Below are 18834 nucleotides of genomic sequence, written 5' to 3' on the forward strand. Positions count from 1 at the left end.
TTTTCAAAGTATTTCCCTTGTGTTCTTTAATTTCCCTGAAACAGACTATCCATGTTATTTCTTAGGGTTGGTTCCCATGGAAAGGTATGCATGCAGTTAGCAATGGATTTATAATTCTATCTCTTAGCTTGGTGTTTAATATGTGCTGTGGCTGTACAAAAAAAGCGGGGAGGAGAGGGATGGAAGAATTCTAAACAGATGAAGATAAACATTATGTGCTATTTGTATTATTGACTATGTTATACATACTTCCTGACTGTTCTTTTTCTTCTTGCAGGAAACTGGTGGCATTGCCCTTCCAATAAAGAAAAGAAAGGCAAAGGTGGAGAATGATTTTGTGAAGTTTGAAAAGATAGACTTACCAAAGCCAACCTTCTTTAGAAGAGCTAAAGGAAGCATTACGGCCATGCAGGTATGATAACCTTTCTGTAGTCTGTATAATTTTATGTCTCAAGAGTGTTTAGAATAATAGTTTGATTCCCTTTTAAATAATGGGATAGAATTGTGATGAATCACTGAATAGGAGCCCTTGTTCTCCAAAGATTATCTGTTTAGTCTCAACTGTGCAAATTGGATGATGGTTTATGTTGGTGATACTTTGTAACTATTGTGATTTGGTTCAACATTCTAAAAAAGATGTTGAAAAATATTTTAAGTGATAAAGATTTAATTGGCCCAAGAAAACAGCTGTATCTGTCTTTTAGTTAAGCAGGCTACAATCTACCAGCTCCAAAAAGGTTACCTTTGGATTGAGTAAGAATATGACTGCTGGTAAGTCACTTTCTTGCTTGCTTGAAAGGCCTGTGTTGTTATTGTCATTCATGCAACAACCTGAATGTTAAAAAAGTTTTTGGTGGCCAAGAAATTATCTTGGATTATTACTAGTGTTGTTAAAACAGGAGTTATGCATATATTTTGATAGAAGTTTTAAAAAATATATTTTAGTCTGCTGAGATCCTCCACCTATTTTCATGTAGCATATGAAAAATAATTTAGATATTAAAAATAATTTTAAACATTGGTTTAAAATACATGCATTCTGACGGCCTTTTGCTTATAAAGAAAACATCCATTAGAAGGATGCAGTTTCTCCCTTCACTTACAAGAAATACTTTATATGACTAGCAACAGGATAACACAAGACTCGTAATGTTTTTCTTTCTAATCTTTTGCTTGACAGAATTTAAGAAGACAGACAAAAGTATCTTAGTCAGTCCAGAGGGAGTCTCCCGGGTAGCTTTCAATCCTGAGCAAAAACCACCCCATGGGGTCCTGAAGTCATCCTCTAGCTCTTTGACAGAAACCCCTCAAATAAAGAAGTCCCTTATAACTCCAGCTAAGAAGAGACCAACTGCTATGGACTTCTTCTAAGCCCAATAAACGGATGAGGGTTTTGTACTGAACATTTCAATAACCAGCTGTTTCTGGACTCATTTTCAAAATCTTATTTTCACAGCTAATATGATACTGTACATAAGGTTTGGATGATGTGGCCTCTGGTTCTTCAAAAAGCACTCCTTTGGCTGCAATTAGAACTGCTTTGTTTATGTTAGCAAAAAAAAAAAAAAAAGATAATATAATATAAAAAGGGAGTGACCTCAGGTTTGAAGATCAATTTTTAAAAATAACACTGTTATCCAATGAATAATTTTGTAAAGCTTTATTTTAAACTGCTTTGGGTTGTACTCTGTTTATTATTTTAATCTTATATGGGCTATGTTCCACATTTTTTCTACCCTGTTTCATTTTTCCCTCTGCAAGCCTTCCATCTTCCTATCTAAAACTTTGGATTAAAAATGGAGTATTTATTGAGAACACGTTTTTTCAAAAGAAAAAAAATCCTCATTTGAATCACTTGTTTTAGTGGCATACATTAAAACTCTTAGTACTCAAACTCATGTGCTGCACTTTGCACACAGTGCCTAAGCAAGTGTGGTAGCATTTTTAGTTCAATATTCTTAGCTACTTCAGAATTGCTGCTCTGTTCATAAAATGTGTGTGCCCTAATCTGATGTACTTCAGATATGTTGAGACTAAAATTCCCAACCAGCATGGTCCACCTATTCATGTGGAGGGAAAAGATATCTACTGTATGTTTTCCTCAGTAAATATATGCGTGTTTATGCAGCTTGCCTTCACAAAAACATTCAATCGAGGCATTGTTCTTCCTCTATTAAAATGAACTAAATTAAATTATCGCTTTTGCAAAAGCCTTTGTGCCTTCTGACTACAGGGTAAGTAAGGATGGTTAACAAGGCCACGTGAATCAAAGGGAGAGGATCCATCATATCTAAAGCCCTGCTGATGCTGGCAGGATGAAGATAGCATTTCGCTGGGATCTTTCTCCCATCATCAGAGTTCCTGTCCATTGATATGCAGTACATGGAAATTAATAGCTTTACTGACTAGATTTACTGTAATGTGGGATCAAGCTGAGGAATAGAAAGGTTTGGGTTTCCACTGTTAGAAGCCTGTCCCCAATTATCTTCTGTAGATAAATGGTAAAACTCTTTTTGCTGCTGGAGATGTTGGAGCTTCAGGGGCAGATTCTCCCCCCCCCCTTCTCCAACCTCAGCAGAATGATTCAAAAAGTCCTATAAAATTTGGGACAACTTCCCAGGAACCAGTATCTTTAGTATGGAGTATGCTGATGTCACTGTGCCTCTCTTCATTTTGATGTTGTTGCAAAATTATTTATTTTTTACATAAAAACTCTATTAGAAACTTTATTCTTAATTTCTTTAATCAATATAGCATAAAACACAGCTCACCAAGCCTTGTAAACAGTTCATAAATTGATATGATTTTTTAAAAAAATATTTCTAATAAAAATGTTTCTCTGTTTTGTATTCCAAAGAATGAACGGTTCTTCTGAGCAATCACTTACTTTAGTATTTCTTCAAAGTGCTCATAAAGATGCAAACTAATGGTATTTTTGGTTTTATTTTCCTATATCTCAAACTATTATATTTGTTAATATCACCGACATGTATCTTGTGTGCTTGATATGAGGTAGCTTTAGTTGATTCACAGTTTTAAATAGTGTGAATCAGCTAAGAATTCAATATAGGACTCTATCATTTATAACAGATGCTCTGTATCTTTTCTGACACTTTCATTCATGAAGTACAAAGGAAGAAAAACATTGTGTTATCACATTGTTTTAATATGATTGTGTTAAATTGTGCTAATATATAAAAGCAAGAAGATTAAGTTATTGCTTTAAAAATACTCACATTAAAGTGGAGTTGGAAGGATTCAATCTAAGTTAGTTATCTACTTATAGACAAGGACATGCCTAGAATCAATTACATGCAGTGAGTTATAGATAATTTTCTTATACAGGTTGCTACAGGGCAAGCCTTTGGGCCACCATCAGCAGCTGCATCGTAAGCAGCTGCCTGAGGATTCCAGTCCATTCCTCTGAGCAGAACCAGTTGGTTAAATCTAGGCACCATTTGGATTTCTAAGAAAGCCCCTAATATAATAATCTAACACACAGTGGAAAAATATAGTGGATACATCCACGACACTGGGAATTGTTAGATAAGACTGTCAAGGACCACGTAGGAGACAAGAGGAGCTAAGAAGGCACCCTGCATAGGCAATTTTTAAGCTTCGAGTTGGCCATGATTAACAGGATAATGTTTGCCATTGGGGTGCCAATTGGGATTATACAGTTAAAAACAAATGAAGATAAATGCAACATCATGCTGTCTGTAAAACAGTATACATTTGTTTCAGGTTTTTTTAGTTTACACACACACATGTACATTCCATTTTGCAGTAATTTTGCTAAAAGATAATTTAAATAAAAGACTATAAAACTTTTAAGAGTACCTCTAATGGTTTTGATACCTCTAACTTCCAATCCACAATTTCTATATGAACCTGGTTTGAGAATGACATTTTTGACAGACAATTAAAAATACTGAGCAATGTTTATACGTTGTTATATGTTACATATTTATTCATTTCATGCAGCAATTTTAAATCCATATTTGGAACATAAATATTTTATCATATGTTTTTAAAATAATAGCCTACATTCAGCCATGGCTTCTTGCTGGCTGTTCATGTATTCTCACAGACATCCAAAGTTTTTGTAATCGGTTTTTGATAAAAGAAGCTGAGATTAGGAGTTGATTTAGTTTTATTTCTCATAGGAGGATGTTATTCGGCTGGCATCAGAGGTGGAGTCTTAGAAAACAGCAGGAAGAATTGGAAGGAGAGTCTCAGTGGAGGAGATATAATGGCTGGTACAACCTAAGATCTAGACAGAAGTGGTTGTTTGAGATTTGTTATTTTAGTGAAGAGTAATACTGACTGGTAAACTTAAATTGGACTGGGCAATGTTAGTCTTGTTAATTCAAGGTCAAATAAAGAGATTGCTTAAGAGAGTGGTTGGGTAAGACCCAGGGGAAGGCTCCCTGAAGTCCCAAAGAGGAGAATGCAGCATGGGGTCTTTCCTTCTCAATACAAATGATCCCTCAGAGATTGAAGATAGGGAAGATGAGACATTCTACAAGCCAGACCCAAAGGAGGAAGGCTGGGCTAGTCTGAGAGAAGGAACACTGCCAGTTTGTTATGCCCTTTATTACTAAAGTAGGGGTATAAATAGGGGTTAGAAACAGTTATGAGTACATACCTGTTAAACAACATGATAGCTTGCAAACATACAGTTAGAGAAATCTTTATAATATTCAGCAGAAGAAGAAAAAAGTTCTCTCTGCAAGGCAATTTTTAAAAAGTGGCATTGTTATTAAGAAGTAAGCACTGGAAGTAATTAGCTAATTCTAACCTCTGCTTGCAGAGCTAGACTAGGGAAAACAAAACTAACGTGCCATTAACTTTGATGCATTTTCTTAATAAATGGAAAACTAAAAGGAGTTGTTTCACTGAGTCAAACCCTATGATCCCACAGGAAGCCTGGCATGTAATCTGCAAGCTTTTTTCCCCCAAAAAATGTTTCTGGACTTCACATAATAGTTTGTTGGTAAATGTACTAACGTGACTTGAAAAAAGATAAAAGGTGTATTTAGAAGATTAGGTGGAGTAGGGGAGCAATTTTATGTCAGCACCTACAATCAATATACTCCCAAAAATGTTTTGTTTATTTAGTTGATTATTTCATCACTGCATGATTATTATTTGATTTTAACTGTATTTTATAGTTTTACTGGCTTAGTGTAAACTTACTCAAGTCATAATACACGTATAAGCTTACTAAATAAATGAAATTGCAGATATGCCAACTTGCATAAAAATTTTAGCCTGCACTAGAATGTGTAGCAAAAAAATATGTTTTCATGTTTGCGTTATTGATTGGCCAACTGTATCAGAAAACCTTACCATGTGGCAAGTTGGTCATCAATTCATGCAAATTGACCACAAAATGTGAGAATCCTGATTACTCTCACATATCTTTAAGAATAAGTTAGGGCTCAGATTTTGTGCTCAATTTGTAGAAAATGATGACTGCATGCTTGACAAAGTTCCACTAATCAGAACTAAATACTATTCAAGTTCTGGGGTAAACTTGCTGAGGTCTAGGCTGTGCAAATGCTAGAGTTACCTCACTTGCTCTCTAGATAACATGTTTAATATAGACTTTTAAAACAAACCCTGCTACAGCTGACAGAAATGTATTATTTATTTATTTATTATTAAATTTATCTCCGCGCATCTCCCCTGATGGGGGACAAATTGCTGTTTTGTTACTAACTTTTAAAATGTATTTGAAAAATAGATTGATTCAGGAGATCTCAAATATAGATTTTGCCAAATCAAGAAAACTACCTAGAAGATTTTAACCATATGTGGTTTTCCCACTTGAAGGGGAAAAAGCCCTATTCAGTTCAAATAAGCTTTGAGTAAACATGTATAGGATTACTATATACTGTTGTTTTCTTGAGGTATTTACACATTTGAACCAGGCAGTTAAAATGCTTTTTAAATAACTAAAATTCCAGTTTTGTTTTTCAGAAGAAAAGTAGCTGTCTTTTTAATATTATGTTTGAAAAGCTAAATCTGAAAATATGATGAAAATATTAAAACAATCAATCAATGAAAAATGTCAAGAAAAAAATTCAGTTTAAATATAATTAAAATCCTATTTATATGAAATGAGGTTTTTTTTTCCTTCAAAAGCTTTTCATTTTATATTAATTTGTCTTAGACAATTATAAGCTCAACCACCCCAAATGTAATTATTCCTTCAGACTGTATCTAAATTATGTTAAATACATGGAAGTAATACAAATTAGCAGGGATCATTAGCTCACAATACTTTTTGCAGACTTCTCAGTGTCTATAATTTCCCAAATTCATATCTGGAAATAAAGGTTTTAACTTGCATACAGTAAAAACAGATAGTGAGTGCAAATATAAATAAATATGTTTGCATTTAACAATAAGTGAATTTACGATTAAGAGTGATCACTTCAGACATAGATATAAAAAGTGCATATTATTCAATGCAGATGAAGGGAAAAGGGTCCTGACCTCTTCATGAACCCTTGTGTACATTCAAAATGCTGTCTGTTCATAGGTTGCTACAGAAATGTCACTGTGTCACATTCTTATTTTTGGTATTACTGCATCTAAAAAAGAACCACAATCAGGAAGTCTTGAAATGATATTGACCATGTTGTTAATTGCTGAAATTGCATCTAAACAACTTTGTTTTGAATGCTATTTTTAAACCAGTCAAGAACAGGCTTTTTGCTATAGTACAAACAAAACCTAATTATCTCCCAGGTAACATACCTGAAGATGAATACAGGCATAAATCAATTTACTACATGGTATTTATGTTCTTCCACAAATACATACCATATTAAGAAAAAAGATGAACACACAGAAGTCTGCAGTCATGATCTGCAATACCTGTGGAAAGTGTATATTTTATCTGAAAATAACCAGGCACAAATTTGTAACAGTTCTTGGTGGCCCAACTTCAGTTCATGCAAGACAATTAAGATTTACTAAATCAAAGAGAGGGAGAGTGACAACAAGAGTTGTTGGAGGAAACAACTGCATAAAGAAGGGAATAAAAGAAGCAAGTTCATTTGATGAGAGTGACAAGCAAAAGCAAGAGACTTAGAAGATATTTTGCATCACTGGAACTCAGAAACAGCTTTCATTCTGTCCAGAAGAAACAGTCTCTCAAACTTCAAAGGAAGGAAAAGGAGACAGAACAAGGGAAGAATCATAGCAGTCAGTGATTATCATGAGGAACTGGAATAAATATGTGTTGATTGGATCCATCAGTTCCCAAAGTATGCTGTTTCCTAATAGCAAGGATCAGGGATGTAATGAAACAATTTTACATCTATTATCAAGTCCATTGACAATGACTCCTTCCTACAAATCCATGTGGGGACAAATGATACAGCAAAGAACAGTAACAATTGGATTATATATACTTTAAAGTTCTAAGAAGGAAAGCCAATGAAGGATCCTTCTATTTTACTTCATAGAACAGGATCAGAAAAAGAAAATACTGAACACGAAGTGACTGACTGGGCAGATAAGTGTTGACAGGAGAGATTTGATTTCTGGGACCATGATCTGAGATATCTGCATTATGGACTTCTGGAACAAGATGGGTTGTATCTCACAAAGATAGATGTAAAATATCTTTGGTCAAAGCATGACAAGCTTGATTGGGAAGTCTCTAAATAGAAACCTATGGGGGCTGAAGACAAAAATCCTGAAGTTCTCAGATAAAGACTTGTGTATTGTAGAAAACCATGGGAGTGTTGCTGTAATGGGGCCTATTAAATCACTCAATGAAAAAAATCAAACCAGAACATTGGCACATAAAATTCATGACTACCATGAATTAGTAGCATAGGAAGACTAATACTATTTAACTGGTACAACCCAGACCTGGTGGTCTCCTGTAACTGCAACAGAGCAACTAAAGGATATAGTTTGTTCAAAACAAACAAAAGTAATAGGGAAAGTTTTGCACTATATGCTAAAGTATTAAACTTGCTCAGAAATCTATGAATGAACTTGGCAATTCTATAGATTTCATCTAGATTAATAATAATTATACACACACACTGCATATATATATATATATATATATATATATATATGTATGCATGTATGTCTATGTATAATATATATTATATATATATTAATAAGGCGAGAAAAAAATAAAAGCAATAATGTTGTCAATATCTAATACCGAAATAGGTGATACCTTCCAAAAGCAAACTGTAGATCTTTCTAAAAAGCATGAAGTAATGGAGGTGGGGTAATTCTCCCAACATCTGTTTGGACTTACTTTGCCAAGCATAGTCCTTGCTAGTCCTGTTGAGCTCTGTCCTTCAGAAGGTATAGGAAAATATAAATGGATCAGCTATCCTTGACTTTATGCTAACCTATAGGGAAAATTTAGTTTAGGAAATGGAACTAGTAGGAACACGTTAGAGGCAATATATTTTTGAATGTCATAATCAATTTTTTGATTTATAGGAAATTAAAGCTGAGCATACTCACATTTTGGACTAGAAAAACAGCTAATAAACTCAAAGCAATTACAGTATTAGAATGTGATGGCAGGAGAAGCTAACAGGGAAAGGAGATCAAAGGGGATGGGAGTTCCTTAAAAGAGTTACTAAAAGCTTAATTAAGGGGGTAATTAAAAGTGTATTAAAGATCTGAAAATGAAATAGGGCACATATAGGAAGTGGAAAGAAGGACAGGCCACCAGGGAAAACAAATAGTGTTAGGAAAAATCAGTGTGTTTAGGAAAGATGAGGTTGTTGAAGGAAGCTAAGACCTTCAAGAAGGGCTTCTTCAGATGTGTTAAAAGTGAAAAGAAGGGGACTTCTGGGGAAGTATGGTGAACTGAAGACAGATCTGTGAAAGCAGAGCTCACGACTCTGGCAAAGACCAAAGAACCGGTAAGTAGACTGGTTCCTTGGAACCTCTCTGCATAAGGAGAGGACGGGAGATTGCCCACATGCTCCAGACAGCTGCTTTCCACAAGGAGACTGCAGGATAGTGGTATTCCACAGGTTTCCAGTGGGAGCCAATGGGGTCAGCCATCTTGCTCACAACCACAGCAGAGACTTTTAAAGGAACTAAGTTTGCAAACCTCACTTTCTAATCACTTTCGGAAATTGCTCATTAACTACTTCTAAGCTATTAGAGACCTTTGGAACAACAAGTTTGAAAATGCTGGGTAAGTCTGCCTTTAATCCTGAATGAAAGAAAATTTTACTCATAAGCTTAAGAATCTGAAATAAACAGCAAAAAGCTAAATAAGATTTTGATCTTAAAAAGGACCAAGGGTCCAGATAATATTGGAATATTGAAACTTTTACAGTAAGATTTTGGAATTAATTATAAAGAACAAACAGCTTCTCTTGGGAAATAGATTCTGTTTTGGTTTTCACAAGACATAACAAAGATAAACAATTTTATGATTTCAAAAACTGGATTTTAGAGGGGACTAAATATTTTAGGTAGAGGAAATATATACAAATCTATAAAATGATGCAAAACATTATAACACTAAAAATACTGAAGGAGACTTTTGAATATTGGAATCAGAAAATAGCCACAATACCAACAATGTCATTAATGATGTCTGCTTCTGTGGATAGACCGTGTCCAAAAGATGTTATTGAAGAAATGTCAGATGTAGAACAAATTTTATCTGACAAGATAGAGATGGTATTGAAAGTGGATTTACACTGACAGGCCAAGAAAAAGACTTAGAAAAGGATGTTTCACTGGATCTACAAAAGAAACTGGCTGAGGTTTTAAAATTTAAAAGGGAAATACAAATGACAAACCAAGAGAGTGAACTGGATAATTTTTTCCTACTGGATTTACAAAAGAGGCTTGTTAAAGCCTTGAAGAACTCTGTACAATGGGACAAAGAAGAAATGAAGAAAAATCACATGACAATATTTGAATGAACTAAAGATCAAGACTGTTAGAAGTAAAAGGAAGGAATATAAAGTTGGTTTATTTCATCAAGGTTAAAACAAGATATATTATTACTTCTGGCAACTCTTTATAGACTTTTGGCTGACACCAGGACCGGAAAGATTATGTTTTATGGATTTGTTTATAGATAAGGGATGGGGTATGGGATGAAGAGATAAATGTTTGTAACCATAAAGGGGACAAAGAGTCACTAAATTTGTTTATACTTGTTGTGATGAAGGTTGGAAGGCACTTCTTTATATATTTCTTACTTTACTATTTCTTTTCTCTTTTTTTTCTTTTTCCTTGCACTTTTTACTCCTTTCTATTCTCTTTTCTTTAAGTTTAGCTTGTATTAGATTTTACTATTATAATTCAAAATTCTTAATAGAAATTATATTTTTAAAAAGTGCAAAGAAAAGAATCTGTACACCCCCAGTTCAGTGAAGATGGTAAAATGCTAACTAGTTAACAAAGAAATGGCAGAGATATTCAAACCCTATTTTGGTTTAGTCTTCCCAGATAGATAGACAGACAGACAGACAGATAGATAGGTTTTTGCAAGCAAATGTAAAGAACCAAATGAAAGGAAATGAAAGGCAGTTATGAAGAACAGAATGTTGCAGGATGAAAGGCAGAACTGAAGCTTGAGACTGATAGAAACATAGGGACTAAATATTTACTTGGAGTTTAATCTTTGAGACAAAATGAACTATATCATAAGGTACTGAAAGTACATACTGAATATTATTTTGAAAGATCCTGGAGAAAGATCCTGGTAAAGCTGTTAGCTAAATTTGAGAGTTAATTCAGATTCAGTCTGGCAGAAGATCAGAAATGAAAATACCAGCTGAGATTTTAGTTTTATTGAAAGCTTTATTGAAATATAGTCAGCTGAGGTCTCCCCTTAAGACAGAGAAGAACCCCGATCACACCGAAAGAAGACCATTTTATACATGTTTCTTACGAAGAGGTACAGAAATTAAAAAATGATTGGCTGAAATTGGATAAGTTCTGGATCCTCCTTATTATTGGGGGGAACTTATCTTCCTGATGACCTATTGGTTACTAGTCAGAGTTCAGGGGCACCCCCCTCTGATCATCTGAATTTTATTGTTTCCTAGAATGCAGATTGGGGTCACTTCCTCCCATATCTTTATGGCCTTGACACTTAGCGGGCAGGATATCTGCCTAAAGCCTTTCAACATACCAGAGATGAGGGAAATGTGTGAAGGTTCATGAACATCAGTTTCCTTGTTATCCCTTTGGCTTTCAAATATAAGAAAATTAAGATGAGGGAAACTGAGAGCCCTTTTTCATAAGGTTTCTGTCAGGATCTACGCAAACCAGAACCTTCAATTAATTTTACTTTGCTTTTATTGCTAACCATAGATCAATAGTGAAATACTGGGAATGTTATTCTAACCATTTGCTTGACCTGCCATAAAAAGGGGGAGGGGGGGAAAAGGAGGCCAGGTGCCGTTATCTCTATCTTGAACCAGACATCCAAGGCCAGGAGGTGTGAGAACCGGGGCAAGGCACAAAGAGCTGCAAGCGGGAATAGAAACCTAGAAGGGGGGGAAGTTGGGCTTAAAAGGACAAGGCTTTGCTATGTAGAATTAGACTCAACAAACTATGATGCTGTATGCTTTTCCTGAATAAAGAAATCTCTGATGGAACTTTTAGTCTCCAGAGGATTTACTGAATTTTGGGATTGAGTGTGCAGACTCTGACATTTTGTTGAGTCTCACTCCACTTTACGAGGGATTTACCGGGGAACCTACCACCGTGGAGAAATCCCTCAAAAAGCCGACCGCGGCTGCGGAAATGGAGGAGGAATGCCCCGTGGCCGGGGCCGCTCTGAGGGAATTTATTGACACCAATCTGGCAAGGGGATTTATACAGCCAGCTAAATGACACATGGCAGCTCCCGTTTTATTTCGGGAAGTAAAAGATGGGAGCCTGAGGCTGTGTACGGACTATAGGGGTCTCAATGCAATTTGCAAAGAGAATAAATATCCCCTCCCTTTGATGAAGGACCTGCTTGTTCAACTGTCAAAGGGGAAAATACTTACTGAATTGGACTTAAGGGAAGCATATTTCAGAGTAAGAATTCGCGAAGGAGACAAGCATTTAACTGCTTTTTCGACCCCTTTTGGATGCTATGAGTACAAGGTCCTCCCATTCGGGCTTTCGGGAGCGCTCGGGGTGTTTATGCAACTAATTAATGAAGTGCTACATGAGCATTTATATCAAGGAGTGCTGGTTTATTTAGATGACATCCTGATTTACTCAGACAGCTTAAAGGACCACGTGAAATTGGTGCGGACTGTTCTAAAAAAATTGTTGAAAGCTCAATTATATGCCAAACTGTCAAAATGCGAATTTCATAGAACACAAGTAGACTACCTAGGGTATCGAATTTCTAATGCAGGGATTGAAATGGACCCCTCAAAAGTGAAAGATGTTTTGGGTTGGGAACCACCTAAAACTCGGAGGCAATTACAAAGTTTTTTGGGCTTTGCTAATTTTTATCGCCAATTCATTCCAAACTTTGCACAAGTGGCTTTGCCGTTAACAGATTTACTAAAAACAAAAGGCAAAGTTGTAGCGAAAGCTCAAAAGCCGGGGGCCCTGTTAACATGGACAGAGGAGTGCCAAAAGGCATTTGAGGCTCTGAAAGCTTTATTTACAGCAGAGCCTATTTTGAAACACCCAGACCCTGACAAGCCATTTGTGATACAGGCCGATGCCTCAGACGTAGCAATTGGGGCTGTTCTGCTTCAGAAAGATGAAGAGGGTGTACTCAAACCCTGTGCTTATATTTCTCGCAAATTTACTGAGACAGAAAGAAGGTGGCTTGTTTGGGAAAAGGAGGCTTTTGCAGTACGCTGGGCCCTTATGACCTGGAGGCATCTCCTTGAGGGGGGAGCCCAGCCTTTTGAGGTGTGGACAGACCACAAGAATTTGGAATCTCTCACAACTCCAAGGAAATTATCTCCTAAACAAGTACGCTGGGCCCAATTCTTCAGTCGATTTAACTTCACTTTAAAATTCATACCGGGAGGAAAAAATTTTTTAGCTGATACATTATCAAGGTTGCCTCAGCATAACAGCCAAAGGGAACAGGTGGTTGCCCCGGTAATCCCTAAAGCACCACCTCAGACAGAACCTGGCTCAGTGGCCCTAACCAGATCTCAAGCAAAACTGCAAAAACAAAAACCTACCAATGAACTGCTCCAAAAAATAAATGCTGCTTTAGATTCTGATGAATGGTTCCAGAATAATAAAAATACTCTAACCCATGAGGGCCAAGCTTGGTGGATGGGAGACAAGCTTTATGTTCCACTTTCATTTCGTAAACAAATCCTAGAAAGGGGACATGATGATAAAACCTCGGGGCATTTTGGATTTATAAAAACCTTACACCTATTGCGTAGACAATTTTGGTGGCCAACCATGAGAAAGGACATTTCTGACTATGTTTCTACATGTCCTGTATGTGCAATGTCAAAGAAAAGAGGGGGAAAACCTCTGGGCCTTCTTCAATCTGTGGCATCTCCAAAAAAACCTTGGGAGGAAGTTTCTATGGACTTTATTGTGGATTTACCTCTAAGTAATCACAACACAGTAATTTGGGTTGTCGTGGATCTGTTTTCTAAACAAGCACATTTTGTTCCATGTTCATCAATTCCAAATGCTAAAAAATTAGCTAAACTGTTCATTGCACATGTCTACCGCCTCCATGGCGCCCCCAAGAGGGTGATTTCAGATCGCGGGCCACAGTTCACCTCCAAATTTTGGAGGGAATTTCTTACATTACTTGGATCTACTCAAGCTTTGAGTTCCAGTTTTCATCCGGAAACGGACGGATCTACGGAGAAAATTAACTCCTTATTGGAACAATATTTAAGATGCTTCACTAATCATCAACAGGATGATTGGTCTGAACTCCTTCCTTTCGCTGAAGTGGCTTATAACAACACAGTGCATCAAAGCACTGGATTTACACCATACAAAATAGCCTCTGGCCAAGACTTCCCGCCTTTTCCAGAATTACCACTTAAAAACCTCCCTGAACTCTCAACAGACCAATGGATAAATAACATTACAAGTCTGTGGCCACTAATTGGGAAATCTCTAGAAAAAGCAAAAAGCCAGCATAAAAAATTCACCGATAGAAAACGCACTGCAAACCCCCCTTGGAAGGTAGGCGACCTAGTCTGGCTTTCTACAAGAAATTTAAAATCTTCCCAACCATCTAAAAAACTTGCTCCAAAATATGTGGGACCTTTCCCAATTGAGAAAGTTATAAACCCTGTGGCATTTAAATTATCATTGCCAAAATATTATAGAAACATTCATCCTGTTTTCCATGCAAATTTACTAAAAGCGTTCAAGCAATCTGAAACTTGGCATCCAGAAACAACTCCACCAACACCCATCATGATTGAGGGACAAAGTCACTTCGAAGTAAAAGACATCTTGGACTCTAGAAAACATAAAGGCAAACTCCAGTACTTGATTCAATGGAAACATTTCCCCAAAACCCATCACGAATGGGTAGACAGTATTAATGTTAAAGCCCCTAAACTACTTGCTCGCTTTCACTCAAAATACCCTGACAAACCTAAGTAACCATGTTAATGATCAGTGTAATATTTCTATCTTCTTTTTCAGATTTTCTTCCGAATGTAGGAACATTCGTTCTGTTGGAGGGCGGCATGTCAGGATCTACGCAAACCAGAACCTTCAATTAATTTTACTTTGCTTTTATTGCTAACCATAGATCAATAGTGAAATACTGGGAATGTTATTCTAACCGTTTGCTTGACCTGCCATAAAAAGGGGGAGGGGGGGAAAAGGAGGCCAGGTGCCGTTATCTCTATCTTGAACCAGACATCCAAGGCCAGGAGGTGTGAGAACCGGGGCAAGGCACAAAGAGCTGCAAGCGGGAATAGAAACCTAGAAGGGGGGGAAGTTGGGCTTAAAAGGACAAGGCTTTGCTATGTAGAATTAGACTCAACAAACTATGATGCTGTATGCTTTTCCTGAATAAAGAAATCTCTGATGGAACTTTTAGTCTCCAGAGGATTTACTGAATTTTGGGATTGAGTGTGCAGACTCTGACAGTTTCAGAGTGTCAGACAAAGGAAGGCAAATGGTTTTAACTTATCAAACTCTTTATGACTTAGTGCCTGAATATCTGCAGGACTGCCTACTCCAACCAATAGCGGCCCATTCAGTTAGAGAGAACCTGTTACAAATCCCAAACTTCAGGGAGGTTTGGGGGAGTTGAAGCAAGGAGGTGCTGCTTTCCTATGACAGTATCGCTGTGGAATGGCCTCCAAGAAAAATCAAACTACCTCCCTCTTTGCTGACATTTCAGAAGCTGTTGAAAATGGAGTTGTTTCAGAGAGCCTTCCCCTGATTTTATAATGCCATCTTGAACTTTTCTTATTTTCACTTTTATGTTTTGGGTTGTGTTGTTTTTATTGTTGTTAATTATGTTTATATGGTTTATAGGCTATCACAGATGTTTTAATTGGTCTTTTTATATTCCATGTAAGCTGCTGAGAGTATTTATTATTAAAATGGAAATATGTTTAATAAATAAATAAAATAATGTTGCCCTTTTTTCAAAAGTAGAAAAAGGAAGATCCAGGAAAATTGGGAAGATTCTAGAACAGATCATAAAGTACCTTGAAAATAGTGCCTAAAACAAATCTTGCCAGACTAATCTTATTTCATTTTTTGGTTAAGTTATTCTTCAGCAAATCATGAGAATTCTGTATATATAATATATCATGATTTCTCCGAGCACCTGTGACATTCTTTAGGAAGCTAATTAAGTAGGGGTTGATGTCATGTCAATTAAGTCTATATACATCTGGCTTGAAAATCATGCTTCAAGAGTGCTCATCAATAGTTCCTGATCAAACTAGAACAAAATATCAAATAGAATGTCAAGACGTTAAGTCCTAGGCTCTGTATTCTACAACAAATTTTAAAAAAAGATAGTAATGCTTATCAAATTTGCAGATAAGCAAAAACGTTGGATTGAGCAGCAGCTCTTGCTGGAGGATATGTTCCTGAACATAAGCAAAGTTCAGTAAAAGAGCTCCTGCTGAATTCAAATCTCCATCAGAAATAAAATTCAAAAAAATCTTGGTAAGTTGGAGAAATGATCTGAAAATAACAGAATAAAATTATAATAGAGACAGATGCAAAAATCTTCATTAGGAAACAGAATCAAATGTGCAGGTATTGCTTGGATGAGGGACACCTGATTTAGTAACAGCATTTGATTCCATACTAAATATGAGCCAACAAGTCCCAATCCTATGGTTCTGTATTTTAGTGTAGCTTGTTCTCACGACAATCCTGTTCTGTTAGTTTAAAAACTTCGGCCAAGTTGCTATTACTGTTTCCTTACCTTAGGAAGGATATTATGGAACTAGTAAAGATACCAAAAAAAAAAAAAATCACACCCCAAAACTGGAATGTGTCCCCTACAGAGAAAGATTACAGCAATTGGGGCTCTACAGCTTGGAACCAGGAAGCTAAAGGCATGAGAGAAGAGACAGTAATTTATTTTTCTTTCACAGCAGCATCTGCAGCAAAACATGATGCCAAAATGACAAGTGCAGTGACATCATGCAGTTGACACCACAACACAGGTGTCTTCATTTGCCCTCTTTGTCCCATTCTCCCCCCACTCCCATGCCAAATACTCTCACAAAGTTAGAACTTGAAGTCATCACTGAAACTAAATGTAGAGAGATTCAGGATAGACAGAAATGAATACTTTTTCTATCAGTGCATAGTTAAACTTTGGAATTTGCTGTCACAATGATGTCACTGTGGTAATGGTATCAATATGGATGGTTTTAAAAAGGGAATAGGCAGGTTCATGGAGGGTCAGGCTGTCCATGGCAACTGATTTAGGTGGCTGCTTGCCTTCTGAATTACAGGCAGCATATCAGTGGTTACTTGGAATTGAAAGTGGAAAGTGGCTGTTGCTCCCCAACCAGGCTCATGAGTTTCCCAACTGCATCCAGTTGGCCACTGTGACACAGAGTGCTGGACTACACTTGAAAGGGAAAATGCTGAATTTGAAATACTATCTTGCCAGATAAAAGACTTAGGTTAGTACTTTAGAAAAGGAAGAAAAGAGTTATCCAACTGCATATCCTACTGTGTCCAATCAGAAAAGATAAAACAGATATCAATATCCAAAATCATGTGTTAAAAATATATTATTATAAAGGAAACATAGTACTTCAGTTTACAACAACCAGCTAGAATTAGGGTAAAACATAGTGGAGGTTTTTTCCCAGTCTTAAGTCATGTAATATTCTGCTCTCAAGGAACTTTGTCTGCTAGTGTGTGTGGAGGGAGCTTATTTAACAAAGTGAAAAAGTTAAAGCTAACAGATTATACAGGCAATAGCAGAATAGACAGCCTTGAAGAAAAATCCTGAAGTACACTCTAACTGATTTGATGAGTTAGCACCACCATCATACTGGTCAAAACCAGTTTTTATCTACTCTCAAGATAAAAATGTTTATGCAGTGTGCAAGCATAAGGAATCTTCTCAGAGAACTAACATGCCCATATTTATGCTGTAACTTTGTAATTTTTATTAATTAAATGGAAATTAGTTAAATTAATATGTATATTGGAAAAATATATATTCTGCTCTTGTTTCTGCCCAAGTACTTTTTTCCTTTCTGGAGAAGTGCCCAATGATCATTGCCCCCTTTTTACGGGATAAAAATGCATTTTATTAACTCTTTCAAGTATTTTGGTTGTTTGACTTGGAATATTTCCCCAACATATGTAAAAAAAGGCAGGAACATTTGATAAAATCCACAGAATATATTCCACTAATTAGAACTCTGATTATTGTGTTCCTCTAATTATTATTTTAACGGCTTTGCATATTCGTTTAAATTTTACCTATATTGTACACACTTGAACAGAAATGTAGAACTTACAAACATGGACCTCTGCTGTCTGCTTTTGTCAGAATGATGAAAGCTATACAGTATCATGGCACAAGCCTTGCCCCTTTCAGACATAGGCACAGCGTCAAAGACAAAAGGGGTGAGGCTTGAATCTGATGCCATACTATTTTTGTCCTTTTGGCCCACTTTCCTTCTCCCCCGCTTATAGACATGGTTTTAAAAATTATTTCACTATTTGAAATATCCTGCAGAAAGGTATTGGTTTTATCAGTATTTACATTTAAAACATGCAGATGATATTGCCTTAAGATACCCATATTTTCATGAAATCTTAAACATGCTTATGGAGATGATTTACTAGATTCAATAAAATATATTCCCTAGTACACTTTGTTTGCTGTATTTCATTTATATCCTGCTTTTTTGCTTTAAAGGTTGTAGCCTATACTTGCTTTAAAGGTTGTGACTAGAATTCTCCTTTTTCTTCTTTCTTTGACTTTAAGTTCACTTAATATAATAATCCAAGAGCAACAAAAGGAACTGTAACCAAAGTAATAACAGAGGTTAATAATCTTACCCTGTTGCTCTCCAGCAACTCCAGCAGAACAAAGCCAAACAACATAATCTGCTCTTGAGGCACCTTTTGTGCACATTTTTCCAGTGCCTGAAACAAAGCCAAAGATACCGAGTTTAAGCATAATAAATGAGTTGTATGGGGAAAAAGAAAACCACAAAAATTAGGTTGTTAAAAAGTTCTTGTGAAGATCATATTTAATTATAGAATATAGGAAACAAAATATTGGTTTCACATACTTCTTCTTTTTCAGTTTCTGTTTTTTCATGGTGTGAACTTAAAATTGGTTCTGATCAAATTTGTACATACTTTTACAAAGTTGACACCCCTGAGAAG

General features: G+C 36.2%; 2 protein-coding genes across 9 annotated transcripts in view; one reads left to right on the forward strand and one right to left on the reverse strand.

Moving 5' to 3' along the window:
• Positions 1-16439, forward strand: part of RRP1B (ribosomal RNA processing 1B) — a 34383-nt gene extending 17944 nt beyond the window's left edge. For 2 of the 5 annotated variants that reach the window (XM_025172991.2, XM_007437924.3), the window contains exons 14-16: positions 278-412; positions 705-771; positions 1181-2591. In XM_025172991.2, coding sequence (XP_025028759.2) covers positions 278-412; positions 705-771; positions 1181-1371 — 393 coding nt within the window. In that variant the 3' untranslated portion in view covers positions 1372-2591. Of the gene's footprint in view, positions 1-277; positions 413-704; positions 772-1180; positions 2592-14634 lie in introns of those variants that run through there. The other 3 variants (XM_088144712.1, XM_088144713.1, XM_007437925.4) reach the window with 3 other exon arrangements.
• HSF2BP (heat shock transcription factor 2 binding protein) overlaps positions 1-18834 on the reverse strand; it is a 124102-nt gene that overhangs the window by 103385 nt on the left and 1883 nt on the right. For all 4 annotated transcript variants that reach the window (XR_015796801.1, XR_015796800.1, XR_015796802.1 and 1 more), the window contains exon 2: positions 18502-18588. Coding sequence is in view for 1 of the 4 variants with exons in the window: in XM_088144714.1 (XP_088000840.1) it covers positions 18502-18546 (45 nt within the window). In the remaining 3 variants the exon portion in view is untranslated. The remainder of the gene's footprint in view (positions 1-18501; positions 18589-18834) is intronic.

The sequence above is a fragment of the Python bivittatus genome, unplaced genomic scaffold (genome assembly GCF_059951505.1).
Source record: "Python bivittatus isolate LINGU-HERP-01145 unplaced genomic scaffold, Pbiv_v1 ctg000350_np1212, whole genome shotgun sequence".
NCBI lineage: Eukaryota > Metazoa > Chordata > Lepidosauria > Squamata > Pythonidae > Python > Python bivittatus.